Raw genomic sequence first — 21,857 nt, forward strand, 5'->3', positions numbered from 1 at the left:
GGGTTGCTGGTGGGTGTCTGTGAAGACAAGTGGGGGCTGGTGAGCAAGTTGTGGTCTCAAAGGGAGGGGGTGCCGTCTGCTTCCGCTGGCTGGAGTGTGATGGAGGCCAGGAACCATCCTTGCCCATCTGGATGACAAAGAGCCACCACAGATGTGGAACCATGAGCCGGAGACTAGTGGCAGTAGCCGAGTCACCCTGGGAAGTCAGAAGGGAGGACAGAGAGGCACTGGGAGTTGTGACCTTGTGGTGCGAAGACGAGCAGGCACCTTGTCCGTACGAGGGGCAGGACTTGGCTGAGGATGTCCTTAACACGGAGGGGCTTGCTTCAGCCTGTCTGGTGGCCCTGAACACCAGGTTTCTTCCATTTTCAGATTTTGTGACCTGAGTGTTTGGTGGTGTTGCAGGTAAAGTGGGTCTGTCTGGATGGATGGAAGCGCTGGCCATGCAGACTCTTGCACTTTGGGGTGGTAACAATCTAATCGCTTGTTGACGTTAGTCTGTTCACCTTACGTCATTAGAGCTGTTTCAGGACCCCCATTATCATAAACGTGCTGCTCACAATGAGAAAGTCCGGATCCTGGTGTGGTGATGGCTGTCCCGAGGCCTCTGGGCTAGCCTGTCGGCGTGTCGCCAGACAAACCCCTAATTCTCTAGGCCAAGCCATCACCTCTGTTTAATGAATAAGATGAACAAATGAGCAGGAATAAACAAAATTTAATATTTTCTGGTTAACAATAAGAAAGCTAACAGGTAGCATGTGTTGACTAGGGGTCCCACATATTACATTTCCACAGTGACTCTGAGTTTACCTTCCCAAGAGCAGCTGCCCAGGGGGAGGGAGGCACCCCAGAGTGAGTTGGTGCCCCCAGTGAAGAACTAGGTGAGGCAGTGTCTATGTGAAGCATTTCTGAAGAACAAATGCAAAACGAGGGTCTGGATATAAGAAACTTGGTGACCACCCCAAGTCAGGGCTGCATTTCATTAGAGACTTGGCATAGGAAGGATGTGAATCACCCCTCAGCACAGCGACATGGTGACGAAAGTCAAAGGTCACACATACATAACCTGTGACCTCTGAGCAGAGGCACAGCGAGGGCAAAACCGCATGTAAAGTGAGGGGATGCGGCCAGACGCCTGGTGTTTATCTGCTCTAAGTGCACATGTCATGCTGGGAGGACTTCCATCCCTGCTCAGGTGGATGTAGGAGGGGAGTCTGCCATGCTGGGGCCCTGTCTGATGCCGTCAACACCCTTGTGGATAAATCTCATCCAGGGTGAACCTTCTGCACATTGTAAAGCGGCCACTACAGCCTTCCCGTGGGGACACACTCCAGAGGAAGCCCAGCGAGTGACTTTCCAAGCCCCAAGAGCTAGTCTGTGTCCATGTGTGCCAGGGCAGCTGGGCGAGGGCGTGTCTCGTCTCATGGAGACTCTGGAACGCTTCTTCAACAAAAAGCGCCAAGAAATTACGATTCGAGGACCTGAAACCCCAATGTTACAGGCAAAGCCTCGTTTCTACGGAACACGAAGTACTCTGTTTCCTCCACTCCCAAGAGCTCGTCAAGAGATGCTACTACCAAGTCGTGGTCCTGCAGCATCTCTGGGTAGCGGGACACAGCACGTTCGATCCTGGCCGAGCGCCGGACGGGGGTGATCAGCTTCAGGCCCTGCCCTTCTGGCCTCCCACTCGTCCTGAGGCAGCAAGAGGCGCATTCAGAATCCTGACCTCCTGAAATCCCATCTACTGCCCTCTTTCTTGCTCTGCAGTAAACCCCAACAGACATTTCAGCGTCGGCTGACATGCTCATGTCCTGGGACACCCCTCTGGTTGTGAGAAGGAATGGGGTGCAACTCCACTTGGGCGGGGTGAGCAGAGGGGCCGCTGAATGAAGTGTGAAACGTGGCTCTTACGAAGCCAACCACTTGGTACTTGGTGTGTTTATTCCATAAATCCTCAAAACAGTGGATGGCTTCTGAGGAAATCGGGCCTAACACCAGTGGGGTATTCTAGTGAATTATGAGGCTCTTTCTAGTGTTGATAGTAAATTATTCAAACAACATATATTTAGCTGAAATTGAAACTGGAATAAATCAGACACCTCCCCCCATACACTTTAATGTGCTCTAATAAAAAGCAGCTTGGGAGGAGGCTGCAGAGCCTTCCATGCTGTGAATCTGGTCTGCACTAGCCTAAGCCAGGCTAGTGGGCTAGTCTGCCACACCCTACTGATGACCGTGGTGGAGACATGGCTTCTGAGGGAGCTTAGGACTGGAGGAGCAGAGGGCTTTCCCGGGACTGAAGTATATGACTGGTCCCAGTGCAGAGACTGATGCCATACTAATGCTTTAGCAATGACACTGAGACACTGACATAGGACATTACTGTGGACTCTGCCTTAAACTCATGCTTGTCAAAAAGCCAGCTGACATTCTGAGCGGTCTGTAAGAAGCACGCACCCAAGTACCCTCCCTGTTTGGACAGGGTGGCAGGAAAGGAGGCGGGGGTCTGCAGGGCAGGACAAGCGAGGGCGAGCGGGGAGGGGCAGTTCCAGGACAGTCCACTCCAGCAGCACCTCCTTCACCGTGCCCAGCCCACAGGGCTGTAGGGGAGGTGAGTGTGGGTGAAAGGGCACAGTTCTTCCCACCCATGGTACCATACCCCAGCACCAAAAATAGACCAGGCCACACTGGGTCCTCTCGAGACAGGATCACAATAGGCTGTTGGCACTCAAGCCTGTGCAGGAGACTCTGGAATCTGAGCTGGAGGCACGACTTGCTCCAGAGTCTGCTTACCTGGGGAGGGGGGCAACCTGCAGCTTGATACCAGGAAGGCTGTCCTGTCCCACTTTGGTCATGTGGGGTGTTGCTGGGACCTGTCCCATCTCTTTCGGAGGAAGACAAGACTTCCCACATTCCACCTCCTGGGCAGGGTCTTCCACTGATGATCTATTAGTTTCAGCAACTGAAGAGTTGGAGGTGATTCCTGTGTATGCAAGGCCCGGAAGGGAGCATGACTGAGCCAGGTAATACTTCACCGAAACCTGTGCACTGAAATTGCTGTGCAGACGTAACAGCTCCCTGTAACCCCACAGACCCCAGAATGAAATAGAGACCCTGACTCGAAGTAGGACCTTCAACTAGTTCTGCTGCTAAGCCCTGGAGCAGGCCCAGCCCCCCACCAGCCTCTGGCCTCCTTGCCACTTGGGGATGGGTCCATGATACCCTCTCAGCACTATGAACTCTTGAGAGCCCTCCAAGGGACTTGTCATGGGCCTTTCACCCTGATACCACCTTGGGTCACTTGTCTTGACTCACTAGGCTTAGCTCACTTGACCCAACCCCTTCTTGCCTAGGGACAGCCATGTGGCTGCCACCTAGGAAAGTGGATGAAGAAGGTCTTGTGTTAATACATTTGCATGACAACCTGATCACAAAAACCAAAATGAAGGAAGTTAGGCTGAGACAGGCAGATGCTGTGACTGGAGGCTGAAACCCCAAGAGAGGTCAGTTGGGGCCAACAAGTAAAATGGCACAGAGGCCTCCTCCTTCCACCCCTTTGGAGAATTCAGCCATGTGTTACGGACAAATATCTGAGTTGGAGGGTCGCTCCCAGTAAGAGTGCACTGAGCATCTTATGTTCCACATGACCCAGTTGACCCCTAAGTCACATCTACTCTTACAGAAAAAAGACATGTCACCTTCTAATTCATAAAAATGACCCATTTGACCTTCTGAAGGCAGCCTGTTTTCTGTCCCTTATCAGCAGTAGTGTGCCTCTTACGTATCTGCACATTTGACCCAAGAGAGACCTCTGCAGGCCCTGAACACCCATAAGAATGGCAAGCAAAGTGCAGGGCCCTGCAACTGGGCTGTTGTCAGAGCAACATATGGGTGTGAGTGTGTGACTTAGGCTGAGACCCCTCCCTCTTCCTCCAAAGGGCTGCCTTGCTCTGCCCAGGCCCAGGGACTGGACTTGCATCCAGGCACTCAGCGCTGAGCAACATGTTTACTTGTGAGGACAGCAAGTAGCAGCTGGCAGTGCTGGCTGGCGGGGCCAGACCCCAGACAGCAAGAGGTGAGAGGCCTTTCCTCTTTCCTCGTGTGATCCTTGATGGCTGTTGCCTGTGCGGCTAAAGGGAATGAACATAAACACAAATGGTACCATCTACGGTTCTGCTTGGGTCTTGCAAAATATGAAGAACGGCTTCCCGCAGCTCCTGTATTGGCTGGAAGGAAGAGAGGGAAAGCAGGGTCAGCAGTGAGAACACTCATGAGAAAAGGATCTAAGAAACTGGAACATCAAATGAACTTCTTTTACAAAAAAAAATGTTTCCTTTTTTATCTCTTGTCTAACTATAAACCATATTTAAAAAGTTTCAGATGTACAGCTTTATGGGAAAAATGAAGGAACGAAGAAAATGTTTAAATGCTGCTGTTTTCGAATTACTGAAGAGATGTGTTGATGGAAAGTTGTAACGAAATTTCTCTAAATGAAATTAATTTCCTTATTGACTTACACAACTCCATTGAAGACGTACTCCCAAATAAATAAAGATTGTGGCCCAAAGATGTAAAGATGGTCATATAGAAAGTGAGGTGTGCATATTTAGTGCTATCTCAGTTTAATTTTGGTTTTCAATCATAAAAGCCGTAAATCTCATCACAGAAAAACTGAACAGGTAAAACTTGAAAAAGAGAATCACCCATAATCCCATCACCCAGACACGGCCTTTAGCTGCCATTCTGGCAATTTCCTCCCAGCCTCCCTGTTCTTACATCTTTTATTCGATAGTATAACTTAAAGAAACATTATAAAAAGCAATTTTCTAGAAATGCAACTGGGAGAGCTTTCTTCTTCCCAGTCACATAGGCCGCGCGGCAGGACGCCACAAGCGAGCTGAGGTTTCTCACGGGATGCTACCTGGAGGCTGGTCTTCTGACCTGGGCCCTAGCAGATAAACAGTGGTACAAAGTGACAATAGAGCTTAAAAGCAAAGCTACCAATACATTTTTACAAAACCTAAAATGCCTTATGCATAAGGAAATGGGAAGAAAGGCATAAAACACACTGCAAAGAGCCTGAATCATATAAAGCATTCATCAGGTGTCTTTGATGTTTTTACAGGTTTCTAGTTAAAGACGATGGATTGAAAACATTTATTTCTAATTCCTCTACTGCAACGATAAAAAAGGGATTGCACAGAGGCAGTAACCATAGAATACAGCAGAGGAGAAACAGGAGCTGGTCTGGAAGCTGGATGCACCAGCTGAGATGGCCAATGGGACTGACTTGGAAGCACCTATTCGAAGCTGGCGCTGTGGCCAAGAAATAGCTAGACCTGCCCCGAGTTTCTGGACGGCACAGGACTAGATGGGGCCAGGACCGGGCAGCCTGAGCATCTGTTTAGAGGGCAGCCAGGCCTCCAAGTCTGTCCTGCGTCCTGAGCACCACACGGCCCCGCGGACTGTGCCCCATGCCCAACAGAACATTGGGATTCCTTCTCCAGGTCTCTGAGGATATCATGCAGGACTGAGGGGCGGGGGTGCCTCTTGAAAGAAGGGCTAAGGAAGCCTTCCTGCTCAAGGTTGAGAAGCCCCCTCCTCTCTCCCCGCAACACTGGCAGCCTGTTCTTGGCTCCAGGGAGGAGTGTGGAAGAATCTTCTCCAGAGAAGATGACTCATTCCAGTGGAAGGACCTGAAGGTACTGATACTGAGGGGTCCCCAAGGCAGCCGACCCAGCCACAGCACCTATGGCAAAGCCATACCATGAGTCACATCTTTCATAAGCTTTTCCAGCCCATTTCTTATATATGCAGACAGCCCAGTTTTACCAGCATTTGAGTAAAGGCTTTAATGAATAGAGAACAAAACAAACAAGTACCGTGGGGTGGGGGGAGGTGGGGAGGGAGATAGGGAGAGAAAGAGGGAGGGGAAGGGAGGAGGGAGGGGAGGGGGAGAGAGAGAGAGGGAGGAAAACAGATGCAGGAAGCAGCAAACTCAATATGGGCTCTGGGAACTGACATGTAAGGACATGGTGGGATCTGAGGGTGATGGTGACAGGAGCTCCCATGACAGCAGTGAGGACTGGGCTGAAACCAGCCTGATGAGACTGGGACAGATCAGAGGAATCTGGAGAAAGGCCTCAAAGAAAAATAAATCTGATGTTTTGAAAGCATAGAGAAATTTAGAGAACAATTTAGGAATTAATTATATGAGAAACACTCAGAAAACTAAACAAAGGAAAAACAAGACAATTTTAGGATAGGTAGAAAGTTGTGCCTGAGGCACAGCAGTTAACAGTGCACACAACATGCCAACATGCTCAGGAACGGCTTACTCATTCGCAGCACCATGAACACTGAGTCATCCCCAGCATGGCCATGTGACTAATGGAAGCAGGAAGGATGGCACAGGCATGCCAGGGTGACAGGGTGTGTCGTGTGTCAGGGTCTGGGCTGGTGTGTGGGAAAGAGGTGAAACCTTCATCTTGCGTAGCTGGAAGTCCACAGGTCCCGTGTAAGACTGAAAAGTCAGGGAACAGCGATGCGAGCACAGAGGTGAGCATGGAAATCACAGGTCTACTCCAGGCAGCAGGGAGGAGGGGGGCGTAGGCCTCGTGAGACAAGCCTTATCGAACTGTCTAAATTGCAGCAGGTTAAGCTCTGATGCTGAGCAATCGTGAAAAAGGCCCTGTAGGGTATATGATGACAGGGAAAGTGACAGCCAAGTGAAAAGAGCTATAAAATTACTTGACTCAGTCCTTGCTAAAAAATTATAAAAATAGTTTTACTAGGTTTTAGAATTAAAAGGCATTTCATGCCTTGGCTCTGAGTTATCAATTAATGGATATCGACGTGCTGGGTTTAACATATTTTCAGGTTTTCCATGCTGAGGCCTGAGTTTATAAGTGTTGGGTATCGGTGGTGCAGGTTTCTACGCTATCGCTTCCCGTAAATGCACATTCACTTGACAGGGAAAGTGACCCTACCATAACCACTTCGTGTGGTGTGTGCACTTCCACACGTCAGACGCATATCGCACCACAGCCCACCATGCTGCAGAGTGCGGGGCTCACACAACAGTGTCCAAAAAGCCCTGCAGACACTTACCGCTGCCCCATGTCTCACAGCCTCCTCATACAGCCCGACAACATCGAAGGTGCCTTTACTCGCCAGGAACTTGGCTTTGCAGATCCAGAATTTAGCAAACTTTTCAGCCTCGGGAATGCTGGACAAGATGGTGAACACTTCATCAGGGAGCACACCCTAGACAAAACACCCAGGAATGCTATCATCATCTCATGGTCTCTCATGTCCCTGTTACTCACAGCAGGGGTGCAGAGAGCAGTGCAATTTATTATTTTTAACTTTGAAGAAAATTCAATTTTACTAATGTACAATTTACACATAATAAAATGCAGCTATTTAAATAGTATGTTTCAATGTGCTTTGACACTGATCATTAAATTTTTAGTTAACTGAGACCGAACATAGCTGAGGGATGTCTGTGTTCTGTATTTTATGTGGGGTAAGACCCAAAACCCCAACCAGACCAGACCCCAGAGCAATCAACATGCCTGTCATTACTAAGCCTGCTGTCACCACACTTGGAGTGGGAGAGCGAACCTGTGCTTGCACACAGGCCATTGCTCATCCAGGAAATCCAGCCAGGGCCTCGCACTCGCCTGTTCAATGAGCCGTAGACACTCGGCCAGGGTGCTGCTGATCCTGCTGGAGAGCTCGTACTGGGCCTCCCGCTCTGTCTCCATGCTCTTCCAGAATGACATGTTCATCTGCTCTACGACTCTCCTTTTTGTTCTAAGCTCCATGGGAGGCCGCTTATACACTTTTCCCTTAGATTTCTGCCATTCTTCCAGTTGTTTCCTGTAACGCAGTGAAAGGGGAGGCATGGTTTTAGAGTTCTGGTGTGAGGTCGAGGCCCTGAAGTACATGACACATAGACAGCCTGTCACCAAACACTTCCAGCTGCAGACAGAGGCAGGGAAATGGCAGCAGTGGCTGCCGCCCTTCCGAAGGTAGAGGCCAGAGTGACTGCTAGGACTGCAGGTGTCAAGTCCAGGGTTCTTCATGCTTTTTCTGAGAACGTTTGTGTCCCCTGTGTGCGACCTCTGACACTAGTGATCTCATCCCCAAGATCACTAACTCAGCACCTGCCCTCTGCCCTCAACAGGGTCTTGGCCACTTCGTGGGCCTCTACGCCAATCCCTCGGCCCTGTGCACAGCCCCTCTTCCCTAAACAAGACCGGTAACTTCAAGGCCCTTCTCTAGGTGGTGACAAGTCTTCATCCTTGCCCACTCCTACTGCTCTGTTTCCACTCCTGCTTCTTGCAGCAAAGGCTGCTGCTGGGGGCCACCAAGACATGGCCCCAAGTATGGATGGATGCAGGCCCGTGAGCTCCCCCGAATTACAGCTGTGTGTTCATGATGCACAGTATGCACCGCACGCAGGTATCTCCCTGGAGCCCCAAACTCTGCAAAACTCCGCCTAGGTGACATCTTTTATTTGATGTTTGGCAGACATTTCCAATTTAGTATTGTCCAAACAAAGCTCTTAATTTTCCCCACAGATCTGTTCTTAGCAGTATCCCTGCAGTGGTGACAGTGTTGCCAGGGCCTGAAACGGGGGCCTTGTCAAAAGACGCCTTGTGTGCAGTGGCCAGCATGATCCGAGTCACTGCTGGGAGCACCCTGGCTCTTGGAGAGGGGTCACACTGCTCTCCATGGCAAACAGCAGTGTGACTTGGGCCCTGCCTGTCTGTCCAAGCTGGGATGCCCACTCCTCTCGTCACCCCCTCCGGGAGTCCTAGGTCCTCCGGAGTCCTGACCAAGCTCATCCCTGCCTTGCTCTCTGGCGTGACAGTGTTTAGTCCTTCTGACTAGGACGCTGTTAGTAGTCACCCGGCCTTGTTAACTGACATGTGTCTTCTGTCCTCCCACCGAACGCAGTCTCCAGGAAGATGAAGACTGGCTGTCTCCAAGCCTTGCACAGCTCCCAGAACACAGGCAGCTCTGTTTTCACAAACGTACAGTCATGTCACCATAACGATGACCAAGATATAAATGAGTTCCCATACCTCAAAAATTCCTGCAAGCTCCCTGGGAGCTACCCTGTCCCTGGCTTCTAAAACTGCCCACTGTCTTCTGTTCTGATGGTTCTCTTTCCCAAATGTCAGCATTCATCACCTTCATTTCTCTCCTGATCCTGAGCACAACCCACACAGCGCTCAGCTCAGCTGCAAGTCCCAAACTGGTAACTTCCTGACAGGCTGACACACCTGCATCTGTGTCCTCTATGTTTCCGGCATTCTGCCTTAGCTTTACCTGTGACACAAGGAAGAGGAAGCTTCCTTCTTTTCTTTCCTTTTTTTTTTTTTTAAATATCTACAGCACGTGGTCTTCCTAGGTGGTCTCCCATCCAAGTACTAACCAGGCCTGACCCTGCTTAGCTTCTGAGATCAGACGAGATCGAGTGTGTTCAGAGTGGCTTGGCCGTAGACTCGTTCAACTTTTTTAGATTCCACATATAAGTGAGATCATGTAGTATTTGTCTTTCTGAGTCTAGTTTATTTCACTTAGCATAATATCCTCCAGGTCCATCCATGTTGTTGTAAGTGGCAGAATTTCCTTTTTTTGTAAGGCTGAATGATATTCCATTTTATATACACACACCACATTTTCTTCATTAATTTGTTCATCAAAAGACATTTAGGTTGTTTCCATATCTTGGTTATTGTGCCTAATGCTGCAGTGAACATGAGAGTGCAGATCTGTCTTCAGTATCTCCTGTCATCATACTTTCCTGAGTTCCAGCAAGGGATGTCCCAGTACCACATCAGCTCCAAATCAGTACCTGCAACCCCTGTCCCCCATGTCTCTAAAATCCTGTTGTTTCTGTGCTACAAGTACTAACCAGGCCTGACCCTGCTTAGCTTCTGAGATCAGACGAGATCGAGTGTGTTCAGGGTAGCATGGCTGGGAGCTTCCTTTCTTAAAGCAGCTTATTCCCAGACCTGAACACCATGCCACTGTGACCCAGCATCTGGCACTGCTGGTGCCAAAGGCACGTGAGCATGCGTGGTCTAGCACTCCAAGTCCTCTGTGATTACACGTCATTGGCAGCCACGTCCACAAGGCCCTGAGTTAAGGTGTCACTTCCCGTCTCTTCAGGAGGGCAGAGACTGTGCAGACTCCATCCTGCCCTCGCCTCCCCATACCTCACCGATGTCCATTGCGCTGCCCTTCTCCCTGTCAGCACTCCTGGTTTTCCACTCATGCTAGGCACACATGATGCTCTCCAGGCCTTCACTTTCCAAGCCTGTCTGGGCCTGGGCTGAAAGCGTACGGATGCCTATGGCTCAGCTTCAGGCATCGTGTGTGTTAATGTCAACCCCAGGCAACTTGCACCCTGCCTTCTTCCCTGGCTTTGGCGCTAGCACTGCCACTCCTGCCCCTGATGCCACCTCTCTGGCCTCAACCCCTGGTCTGCATGACAGGGACTGGCATCTCTCCATGTCCTCTGGCCCTCCCACCTTGCTCTCAGCCTGCAGGGACTTCGTGAGTGAGTCGTCCACACCTGTGACCCCTATACCTGACTCCACCATCCTGCTTCACGTGTACAGTTAGAGAATCACTTATGGCACGGGCATGTACCACCTGGCCCTGCCAGCTCTCACTACTTGGTACGTTTGTTTCGATCTCTTTCCATGGCTGTAGCTAAAAATGACCCCGGAGCCACTACTCAGGCCTGCCGGCCAACCGACCATATCCCTGCTTGTTGGTTTGCCCAAGCGTCTTAAAGTGCGCAAGTTTGGAATTAAAGCATAGTACCTCCGATCCCCGGCTGTGGCCTTCTTAACACCTGCATTAGTCTGGCCCCCATCTGGGGCTCCTCTTCCGTTTATGGCTGTGCCGCCAGCTTGAGTTTGGGGAGCTGTCTTGTTTAGAAAATGGTTCTGGGGGAGAGCTCCTTTCAACTTGGAGTCTAGAGTCCGCGCTTTCTGCTGACAGCTGCTGTGTTTATGCCCATTGGGCCCATTTGCTCTGGTATTCGGGGTGTGTGTGGTGACTGAGCCAAGTGCCAGCTGAGGCCTCTGGCTGATGGCTTTGGGTCTCTGCTGCATGCACGACGCCTGATGCCCAGGACAAGGCTGAATGGGCTTCCGGTCTTGCTTACCGTTCAGGTGCCTGCTATCAGGTCTCCTCTGCAGCAAAGTGGGGCATGCTCTGGGTCTGGTCTGTTCTGCTTTCTGCTTGGTGACAGCACGTGATTGCAGCTTAGCTCTACCTGGTCCCTCATGTTTACCTTCATTGACCTTCCTGTCCTTGGCACCTGGTTCCTTTGATGCTTGAGTCCCAAGGGTCTGAACAAAGTGAGAGGGGACTGTCTCTGGGGCGCTCCCCGCTGTTCCTATCGGGAGCTGCTGCAGCTTGCCTGCTAGAGTGCTGGTTAGTGTCGCCCCAACATATTGCACTTTGGCTCCGTCTTCCAGAGCAGCATGGGTGGGTGAGCGTCTGCCCGAGGCTGGCAGAGCCCCACTGCTCTTGGTCTTACTGTGCGAACTAGCATCGGGCTTGCTCCTGGCCCACAGCGGAAGCTGTGGCTTCCCCTTAGAGCCCAGTAAGTCGTGGGGCAGGTTCTCCTTGTTTGCGTCTTCTAGACAGCTTTGCAAGTACCTGCCCCCACCACAGGTGCTGTCCACAGAATCTGCACATGCAGCAGTGCCCAGACCTGTCACCTGCTGCGATGCAGCCTCCAGTCCCTGGGTATCAAGCAGCTGCACAGTTTCCCTTGACCGTTGTCTGGTGGGTGGTCCGGTCTTGTGCTTCTGCTTACTCCTGCTGGGAGGCCTACAGTTTGCATTGTAAGATACATAGCCCAAAGCTGGCCTTTTGCCCAGGAGTTTTGGTGGCTTCAAATCTGGCTTCTGGGACCCTGGGACATTGGCAGCTCTGGGCTGAAGTCGAATGCTGATGGGTCTTGCAGCTTTGACAGGCAAAGTAATGTGGTTGGTGATATCCTTTTTGGGTCTAACAGTCTAAAGAGACAAAAATATCAAAAAAGTAAATTCATAAGATTAGCTCACTGTTTTGAAAAAAAGAATTAATTAATTGTATTAGAATGTCACCTACAGGAGTCGAATCCCAAGAATAGAAAGGCAGGCTCACTAATGCAAGGTGTTCATGGTGCGTCCCCATGAGGGGCACATCAGATTCTCCGCTAACTCTTTGAAGACAACACTGCCTTTGTGCAGGCAGGTGTCACTCCAGAATCCGTGTGTCCTCAGTAGCGGGGATAGGGCTGGACACAGGGAAGCCCGAGTTTTTGGAAAAGCCCTCCGTGAGCATCTAACATCTCAGCAGAAAGTCGGTTGTATTTGTGGGTTAGGAAGGGTTTCAAGGTTTGATTCTATGTTACTAACAGGTACGTGTTTCAGTCGCGTGGTTTCATTTTGGCTCAAAGCCAGGACAAGGCCACAGAGCACTGTGAAAGCCAGGCAGTGAGGGGGTAGAGATGACGTGCCGGTGCTGAGAGCAGTTAGGGAGGGGTCTGGTGGACGTTTGTAGCCATGCACCTCTGCCTCTGGGGCTACAGGAGCACTAGAGCCACCACTCTGTTGCATCCAGCAACGTTGTCCCGAGTTACCACATGGCTGGGAGAGTATGTAAAGGAAGTCTGCACCAGAGCCACTTGTGTCAGGGGCAAGATGGGTCCATCCCAGCATGGCCCAGTGAGCTGCTGCTGTGGGCGGGGCAGAGAGGGACACTGCACTGGCAGGGCTGTGGCTGGCTTCCTAATGAGCCCCAATGGTCACCTCTATCTCTGACCTCCCCACTGCACAGGCGGGAGGCTGCTGTCAAAGTTTCCAGTGTGCGGTCCTTGTTGTTCTTTTTTGTACATTTAAAGAAATTGACATATAACGTACATTCCATAAAACTTTAAATTGCACGAGTCAGTGGTTTCCAGTGCACTCTCAGGCTGTACAGTCATCGCTGTCTACTCTGGAACACTGCTGTCACCTTGGAAGGAAGCCCCTACCTGTCAGAAGTACCCCCATAGCCCTGGGCCACCATGATCTGCTCTGTCACCACGGAGTGTCTTATTCTGGATGTGTCACATAAATGGAGCCACACAGCACGTAGCCTTCCGTGTCTGGCTTTCTTCACTTAACATCACATTTTTGAGATACACCCGGGTTGTAGCCTGTATCAGTACTTCTCTATTTTACTTTTTAATTAATAACTTTTAATTTTTCGAGCAGTTTTAGGTTCAAAGCTGAACTGAGTGGAGAGTACTGAGAGTCCTCATGGACCCTGTTCCCCAAATGCACGTCATTATTTTTATGGTGGAATAAATCTGTTACACCTCGAGAATGTAGGGGCCTCTGCACAGTCTGGCTGAGAACAACCAATTAGGAAGCGCATTCCTGTCACGAAATGTGGCAGAGCCAACATGGGGGCTCTCTAACCACTACTGAGCATTTAACTGCCTGGCGGCATCCCAGAGTGGTCGAAACCACAGGCTCTCAGCTGTCACCTGATAGCTGTGCTGTGACTCCATTCTCTCATCTGTAAAATGAAGTGACTCATAGCACCTACCTCATGAGGCTGAAGACTCCAGGGCTCATGCAGTCAGAAAAGTGCACACACACAGCAGGTGCTCAATAAGTGTCAACCGTGAAGACACCAACGTGTACTTAAGGGTCTTTGTTGTTAACAAAACTAAACTATAACATGTCGTACTTAAAAAAAAAATTCCGTCTCTTACTAAACCAAACTGTTTTTACATTTATGAGAAATATCTTTGCAAAGCATGGTCTTTAGGTTACTAACATCTTTATTATTTTCATTATTAATAATAATGAAAATGAAATGGTATTCTTTAGAAGACTAATTTCTACTTACAGAGTTAGAAAGCGAAGGATTTGGGCAATTCTTGGCTTTTAGATAAGGCCTATAAAAGACAAAGTAAGATTAATTCTTAGTACAGAAGGATCAGCAAGGTTTGGAAAGTATAGTGATTAAAATGGAATTTTAAATCATTAGAATTTCTGTATATGGTAAAATAATTCAAAATTACATTCAATAAAAAGTCTCTGATCATCCCTTCCTCAGTCCCAGGTTTCCCCCCTCAGAGACCACACTGCTCTTACCCATTTACCTGCAATCCTTTCAGGTACCCTACACGTAAACATGGCATTTTAACAATATTAAGGAAATATCTGTCTTTTCGTGCTTGCACAGTCTTATTCATTCCAGAGTCGTTCCCGGAACGCTGCAATGTGCCGGCGCTGGAGCTACAGCGCACCCAGGGCCCAGGACTCGCACCCTTGGAGACTCACTCACTTGCTGCCTTGGCACTTAAGTTTTCCCTTGGCTGCGAGGTACTCCTGGAGCTTTCTCTGCCGCTCCTCTGCAAAACAGGAAGCAAACAAACAACACAACTTCAGCTCAGGGGTTTTAACCAGTTCACTTCTATTCTAAAAGATGACACTTTCTGTGATGGGTCTGGCTTTGGACCCTGCCTCCAAGCTTGTCAACACCGGCCATGTCATTTATGCCCCAGGCCCTCTACTAAGCTCTGCACACTCATATTAAGTCCTGTAAAGCATTTTACAGTCTGAACTTTAAGGAGGGTAGGGAAAAAAAAATAAAAATAAAGAGGGTAAGTGATATGCCCGAGGTCACCCAGCTGTTATGTGGCAAAGCCAGGATCTGAAACGAGGCTTGTCCAACGCCAGGGTCCTTGGTCACAGGCATCATTCTCAGCTACAGCGTGCACTTTCCGTGAAGAAATTCTGTTACTGGCTGCCTGAGCTGGTGAGCTGGACCTAGTCTTGCTTTTTCTGACAGAGATGATTTTTCTCAAGCCCTTATATGGTGTCCCTTGGGATTAGCAACAAAATAAGTTGGGTTAGAGGGTTCATGGGCAACATCTGTCTATGTGGTGACTTTCTAAGGCACGAATCTGTGAGGGAGTGAAAGTAACTATTTCTGTCTTCAAAAAGTTTCAATCTAGTAGTGGAGATAAAATAAACACAATAATTACTATCGAAGGCAAAATCTAGTTGCCATAAGATACAGTCAAAGAAAGAATCACGGGAGTTCAGAGGCAAAGACTGAATGAGGGGAGTAGGTGGTTGGGAAAGGTTAAAATTCAATAATGGCTTAAAAAGAAAAAAAAAACGACAGGGGTGCAGAACTGCTCTCCGCCTCACCTACCGAAGCCGCCGTGTGCAGCCACCGGGCTCTGATGCACCCGGGCGCCAAAGCCGCGCCGGGACCCCAATTCTGGGACGTCTAGTACGTTAGCAAAGCGCTGCGGCGGAGTCATAGCGTGGGGACACAGAGGTGCTTTCTTTAAGGGTTGTTATGTGAAGCGCCCGGTACGTGCCAGGTCAACATATGTCGTCACCGACACCGTCCAAACGTTGGCGCCTCTGGGAGGTTGGGGCCCGGGATCCACGCCCTCCAGGCGGAGGCTGGACCCTCCCCAGGCCATAGCAGGCCGCGGGGACACCAGGCTCCTCTGGTACGCGGTACCCCCCTAACGAACGAGGGACACTGACGTCCCTGTAGAGCTCCTGCAGGACTTGTGTCTGCGGGGAACCTAGACTCTCCGCCACCAGGACGTCTCCCCGGAGTCGCAAACGCCCTGCAAGACCATCGAGATAGGCGGGGCGGACGGCCACCTCCGCGGAAACAGTTCACCGCCGCCTCGCTGCACCCGCGAACTCACCTGCGGCGGCGGCGAGCCCCTGCCGCGCCATGGTAGGTCCTCTGCGACAGTTGCTCTTCAAAGGCCGCGCCCGCGGCTGAGGACGCGCTCCGCCCCCGCGCCCGCTCTCATTGGCTCCCGGGGTTTGAAACTCGCCAATAGAAAGTAGGGGAGGGAGGGACAAAAGGAAAGACGCATTGCAGTTGGTTCTGCCCTGGGCCCTTTGATTGGACGAGTGAGCAACGTCACGTGATTGGGGAGGCAGGCGGAGGGCGTAGCGACGCTAGAGCTTCCGGTCGCGCAGGCACACCACCCAGCTTCTCTGAGACCCCGAGTTCCGGGAGCCCGGAAGCAGTGTGCTTGGGGTCGAGGCTACTTGGAGCGTGTATGTCCGCTGGTCGAGGCGCTGTCTCACGAGTCTCGTGCTGCCAGTGACTCCTTTTTTGTTTGTAATTGTGGAGAAATGGACATAACAGTTCACCGCTAGGCCCGTTTCTTAGTGCACGGTCCCGCCTCCCTCGCAAGCCTCCTCGTTCTGCCCTTGGTCCTTCTCCCTTCCCCGCGGGGCACTCGCCTGGCCTCCTTCTGCCGGAGAATCAGTCCGCCTGGAACCTCACAGGAGCGGAATCACGTGGGGTTTGTCCTTTTGCCACCGGCTTATGTCACTCGGCATAGTATCTTTAAGGTCCATCCAAATAGCCTGTGGCGGGGTGCCCCTTTTAAGGCCGGATAGTACTCTGTTGTAGGGGTGGACCACATTCAGCTGGTGGACGCTTGTGGTGCCTCCCGGTCTTGGCTGCTGTGAGTGTGGGTGTGCACATTGGTGGAGCCCCTGCTTTCAGTGCTTTTGGGTGTGTACCGAAATTACCGTCGTATCGTGCGAGTCTTTTTACTTAGTTGGGGACTCGCCCAGCCCTTTTCAGGGCTCCTTCTTTCTAAAGTGTATTTGCGATTGACCCTCATCAGCTGCGTGGATGCCCAGCCAAGGGAGCGATGAAGGGGCTAGGCCAGGTCCTCCCGAGTCCCCAGACTCCCCTCATTTCTCTTATTTGGGCCCTAGAACTTTATGCTTTGAAGTTTGCTGTGTTTTTAGCTATTTGCCAGTTTCATAAAGAGGTCCGGGGAACCCTTTTTAACCGTGCGTGTTAGGGCTTCTCTTCCTGGGTGCTGCAGAGGTGGTGGATAGAGGGGGGACAGCTATGTCTGGGCCCCTGTTTGCCAGGTTCACATCACCGGCTGGGTACTCAGCTGGACAGGAAGCCATTGCAGTGGCTCTTCCGTTTGGCCTGAAACAAGAGTTTTGGGCTTGGAGCCATGCTGGGATTTCTGGATTTACGCATTTCGACATTTACATGTACAAAGATGTTTACAATAGGACAACTGATAATTATTTTAGTGAACATTTTGGACTCTTTGTCTGAAACCATGAGTCTCTGCCTAACTTAAATTTAGCAGCTGGGCAAGAGCCTTTTTGGTTAATGAGTGACAATGGGGCTTGTGTGCAGTTCGAGAAAGGTGAAGGGAGTTCTGTCCATATAAAATCTTAGTGACTGAATGGATTTTGGTTTCAGACGTTGTCCTGCCTCACCTCCCACCCAAGGCTTGAGTGTTCCGCAGGTCCCGTGGAGATAGTACATCTTCGCAGGAATACTGCTGGTGTCGGGTGCTGCCGTCCCTGTCCTGTTATTAGAGAGCTCTGGGCATTATGAATCTTTCTTTAAAGTGAGCACAGATAAGTTTCTTGCTCAGTGGTCCTAGTTCTTTGGAGCAACATAGGCCAGTTCTGTGCCCTTTTTTACACTCTTTGGGTTTTTGAAGGACACAAAGTGGAAAAAATGCTAGCCAGGTTCAACAGGTGCAGCTTATCAAGTAAAGTATCCACTGTGGCTCTTGTGGCTTTGATGGCTTCCCATTGACATCAGGCAGTTGCCCTGCAGGGCATAGCCTCTTTTCAGCTCAACACGTCTCCCCTTGCTCCTTGTAGGTTAGTCACACCGCTTTATCCTTTTTTCCTGTTCATACTCCTCTCTCTGTGGGAACTCAACCCTTCTCCCTTTTTCTAGTTAATTATTATTACTGCTATAATGGCTTTGTTGAGATAGTCACATACCATACAATTCATCCACTTAAAATGTACAATGCAATTTTAGAACATGGTCATTGCCCCCTAAAGACACCCCATATGTGAGCAGTTACTTCCCATTCTTCCTTCTTCCTAGTCCCTGGAAACCACTAACCCACATCCTGTCTCTATAGGTTTGCCTGTTCTGGACATTTCCTATATGTGGAATCGCACAGAATGTGGTCTGTGATGGGCTTCTGTCACTTAGCATGATGTTTTCAAGGTTCATCCATGTTGTGGAATATGGCTTATTTCATTCCTTGTCATGACTGGATAAAATTCCATTGTATGGATTCTCCATATTTTGTTTATTCATTCATCAGCTGATGGACATTTGGGTTGTTGCTGCTGTGAACATCCGTGTACCAGTTTTGTGTGGACATATGTTTTCAATACTCTTGGGTATATATCTTGAGAGTGGAATTACTAGGTCACATGGTGACAATGTATTTAACCGTTTGAGAAACTGCCAGATGGTTTTCTAAAAGCAGCTGTACCATTTTACACTTCCACAAGTAGCATACGGGAGTCTCAGTTTGTCTGTGTCCCAGCCCATGCCTGTTATTGTTCACCTTTTTGATTATAAAGTCGTAGTTCATATGAAGTCTCTCAGTGCGGTTTTCACTTTCATTTCTCTGATGATTAATGATGTTGAGTGTTTTCTCGTGCTTAGTGGCCATTTGTGGATCTCATTTGAAGAGATGTCTATTCAGGTCCTTCGCCCATTTTCTAATGGGGTCACTTGTCTTTTTATTGTTGAGGATCTCTTAGTTAGCTATTAATTAGCCTCAGACAAAGCACCGCTTTCTCAGGGAAGCTTTTGTGAGTTTCACTTTGTCAGCAGCCTGATCATTGTTTAATCTTTCTCCTGCTAGTCCATAAGCTTTATGAGAGCTGACTGTCATATTCTGCTATGCCCAGCACCAGACAGGAACCCAGTAAGTAGCTGCTGAATGAATGAAGAGAGCTTTTTTCCTTTAAAGATTTTCAGCACAGCAGCCACACGATGCAGAAGCAGCTGCAAGCCCACATGATGATACCGTTGGCTGTCGTAGCCTTTGTCTCTTCCTCTCATCTACCACCACGTGACTAATAGCCACAATAGTAATGAAAACACAGTATAATGTATAAGTTGGAAAGAAACGAGCAGGGCTAGGTTGAAGTCGCCAAGGATGGCAGACTGGCTGGTCAGTGGACTTGATGATTTGCAGAATGTTTCCCTTCATGTGTTCAGTCCTTAGCTTTGTGGGTTCAGGAACGTGATTTAATTGGTATCTCGATTGTGGGTTAGCCTCTCAGGGATGCATTCACTAAGTAAAAATGATAACAGCTACTCTTGAGTGAGTGAATGGAGCATTCTAAATCCCTGGCGATGTGCTAACTTCTTTCTGTATGGCATCTCATTTAACACAACAAAGCTTTGGCGGAGTTATTACTATCTCCATTTTTACAGGTAAAGACACTGAGATTGAGAGATTAAGAGTAAGTAAAGCCCAAAGTTATAGCCCAGAGTTATAATGAGACTGAATCCAGTACGATTCCAAAGTTGGTTCTCTTTTTCTCTTTGGTATTCTAAATGCCCAAGAGACTGAATCATAAGAGCCAATTTTAATTTGTGACAGGACTAGATTTGCAGAGGACAGTTGACACATCTCTACCCAGCACATTTTCTCGAGACAGATATGCAGGAAACCAGGTTATAATTCCTGAAATTCCCTTGGTGAGTGTGGGTCAGAACAAGAAGAGGTATCTATCTGATTTAAATGTTTAATGACATTTAAGCCACAGTATTCCGTTGTCACAATAGAGCTATCGTTCCGATGACACCAAACAGGTAATCCCAGCAAAAATGGAAATGAGGTTTGTGGCATGACTTGCTCAGGCTGAGACCTTGTGATTGCAGTATTCTGTGCATCTGTTGAATACCCTTTGCTACATTATTGTATTACATTCATATCAAGAATGCCTATCTATCATCTCCAAAAATCCATTTTTTTTTAAATTAAAAAAAGATGAGTAATAGCCTTTCTCTTCACAGCAGGAAGGACTGACTTTATCTCAAGTGATGAGCAGGAGCCGTGTAGGAAGAAGTGAGCTCTGCTTCTTGGCGTGCATGCCCCTTGTTGTGGTGCTGGGAGTGGACTTTGGCTTCCGGAGTGCTGACAGGTGTGAGGACAGTCCAGTGACAGTCCATTCACATTTTCTGTGTTCCATACCTCTCTCTCAGCTGAGTGGAACACTACTGACCTTTGGATGAGTGACCCTGATGGCAAGTATTTACTTGCCAAGGCCCTCAACTTCTGTGTGAATATAAATGCATGTGTGAAGAGGGGGCTCCTTCTGCTGTGTAGTTTCCTGTTTCCCTGCAGCTGTAAGAAGGCCTCTGCTGAACTGATGGGACTTGTGTGTTCTTACCTCGTCTCACCATGAATTGACTTGCCCCAAGAGGAGCCATTGCTAGCCCAATGCTAATACCATCTTTGACTCTAGGACAGTTTAATTCCCTGTCTCTTAATGAGAGATAGACATAAGAATTACCTTGGGAGCTTTAAAAACATTAGATGCACAAAGCCCCACCCCAGAATGACTTGAGTCAGAATCTCAGAAGTGAGGCCTGAGCGTGTAAACTTTTGAAAAACTCAAATGTCAGCCAACTCTAGACCCCCCAGAGACCTCAGTTTACCACCCTTCGGGCTTAGCTTCTTTGCTCGTAAGTTTGCAGAAGACCCTTTATCGTTTTTCTTCCAGTCACTCTGATGGAAAAAGAGGTAAGATACAAGATTCTGAGAAAAGGGAGCAAAGTGTTCTTGGCAAGTGAGAGTAGAGCACAGGAAGAGGGATGAAGGGGGAAAGTGAACAGTTGTAGCCTCAAGAGAGATAAGTAATCTTATAGAGCAATTTTGGGTAAGTGACAGCATCTCAGGGCCAGAATAAGAGGGTCTAAAAAAAAAAAGGGACCACTTTGGTTAAACAAAGGAAGAAATGGAATAGGGATACTTTTTTCCCTTCCTTTTAAAAAAAAAAAAAAAAAAAAAAAAACTTTCTCGAGGCATAATTTACATTCATTAAATTTTATCCATTTTATGTATAGTTCAATGAGATGTCTTTAAAAATTTTTGAGATAAACCATTAGCTAGACTTAAGAAGTAAAAAAAGAGGACTCAGATAAAATTATAAGTGCAAGAAAGAGAAATTACAACTGATACTACAGCAATACAAAGGATCGTAAGAGACTACTCTGAATGATTATATGCTGACAGATTGGGCAACAGAAGGAATGGATAAATTCCTAGAAATAGACAACCTATCAAGACTGAAGCATGAAGAAATGGAAAATCTGAACAGACCAATTACTAGGAAGGGGACTGAATGAGTAATCAAAAATCTCTTAACAAAGGAAAACCCTGGACCAGACAGCTTCACTGGTGAATTCAGCCAAACATTTAAAGAATTACCACCAATTCTGCTCAGACTCTATCTCAAAAAAAATTGAAGAAAAAGGAACATTTCCAAACTCATTTTATTAGGCCAGCATTATCCTGATACCAAAATCAAACAAAGACACTACAGGAAAAGAAAATCACAGGCCAATATTTCTGATAGGTAAAAACAAAATAGTAGCAAATTGAATTCAACAGTACATTAAAAGGATCATACGCCACAACCCAGTGGAATTTATTATGGAAGTGCAAGGACAGTTCAGCATCTGCAAATCAATGTGATATACCACAGATGAAATTAAGGATAAAAATCATATGATCATCTCAATAGATGCAGAAAAAACATTTGAGAAAACAACATCCATTCATGATAAAAACTCTCCACAAACGGTATGGAAGGAATGCCCCTTAACATGATATAGGCCATAAGTGATGAGCCTACAGCTAACATCTCATTGGTAAGAAGCTGGGTGAGAGCTTTTCCTCCAAGATCAGGACAAGACAAGGCGCACATTGATCATTTTTATTCAACATGGCACTGGAAGTCCTAGCCATAGCA

The 21,857-nt window shown here is 48.5% G+C and overlaps 1 protein-coding gene and 1 pseudogene across 2 annotated transcripts; both read right to left on the reverse strand.

Moving 5' to 3' along the window:
* Positions 1 to 695: 695 nt before the first annotated feature.
* CKAP2L (cytoskeleton associated protein 2 like) lies at positions 696 to 15,904 on the reverse strand. Of its 2 annotated transcripts, none has more exons than XM_015587434.2 (9): positions 15,758 to 15,849; positions 14,172 to 14,431; positions 13,924 to 13,972; positions 10,849 to 12,056; positions 7,686 to 7,884; positions 7,111 to 7,266; positions 4,163 to 4,226; positions 2,794 to 2,983; positions 696 to 1,692 (listed from the first exon to the last, which is right to left on the reverse strand). In XM_015587434.2, the coding sequence occupies exons 2-9, from the start codon at positions 14,270 to 14,272 to the stop codon at positions 1,467 to 1,469; spliced, it is 2,193 nt and encodes a 730-aa protein (XP_015442920.1). In that variant the 5' UTR covers positions 14,273 to 14,431; positions 15,758 to 15,849; the 3' UTR covers positions 696 to 1,466. The 2 variants fall into 2 exon arrangements, with proteins under 2 accessions (XP_015442920.1, XP_006909520.1); XM_006909458.3 differs by having other exon boundaries at positions 1,467 to 1,692; positions 14,365 to 14,431; positions 15,758 to 15,904.
* Positions 9,400 to 9,518, reverse strand: LOC112477858 (annotated as a pseudogene).
* Positions 15,905 to 21,857: the final 5,953 nt, after the last annotated feature.

The sequence above is a fragment of the Pteropus alecto genome, unplaced genomic scaffold, assembly GCF_000325575.1.
Source record: "Pteropus alecto unplaced genomic scaffold, ASM32557v1 scaffold223, whole genome shotgun sequence".
In the NCBI taxonomy this organism is placed as follows: domain Eukaryota; kingdom Metazoa; phylum Chordata; class Mammalia; order Chiroptera; family Pteropodidae; genus Pteropus; species Pteropus alecto.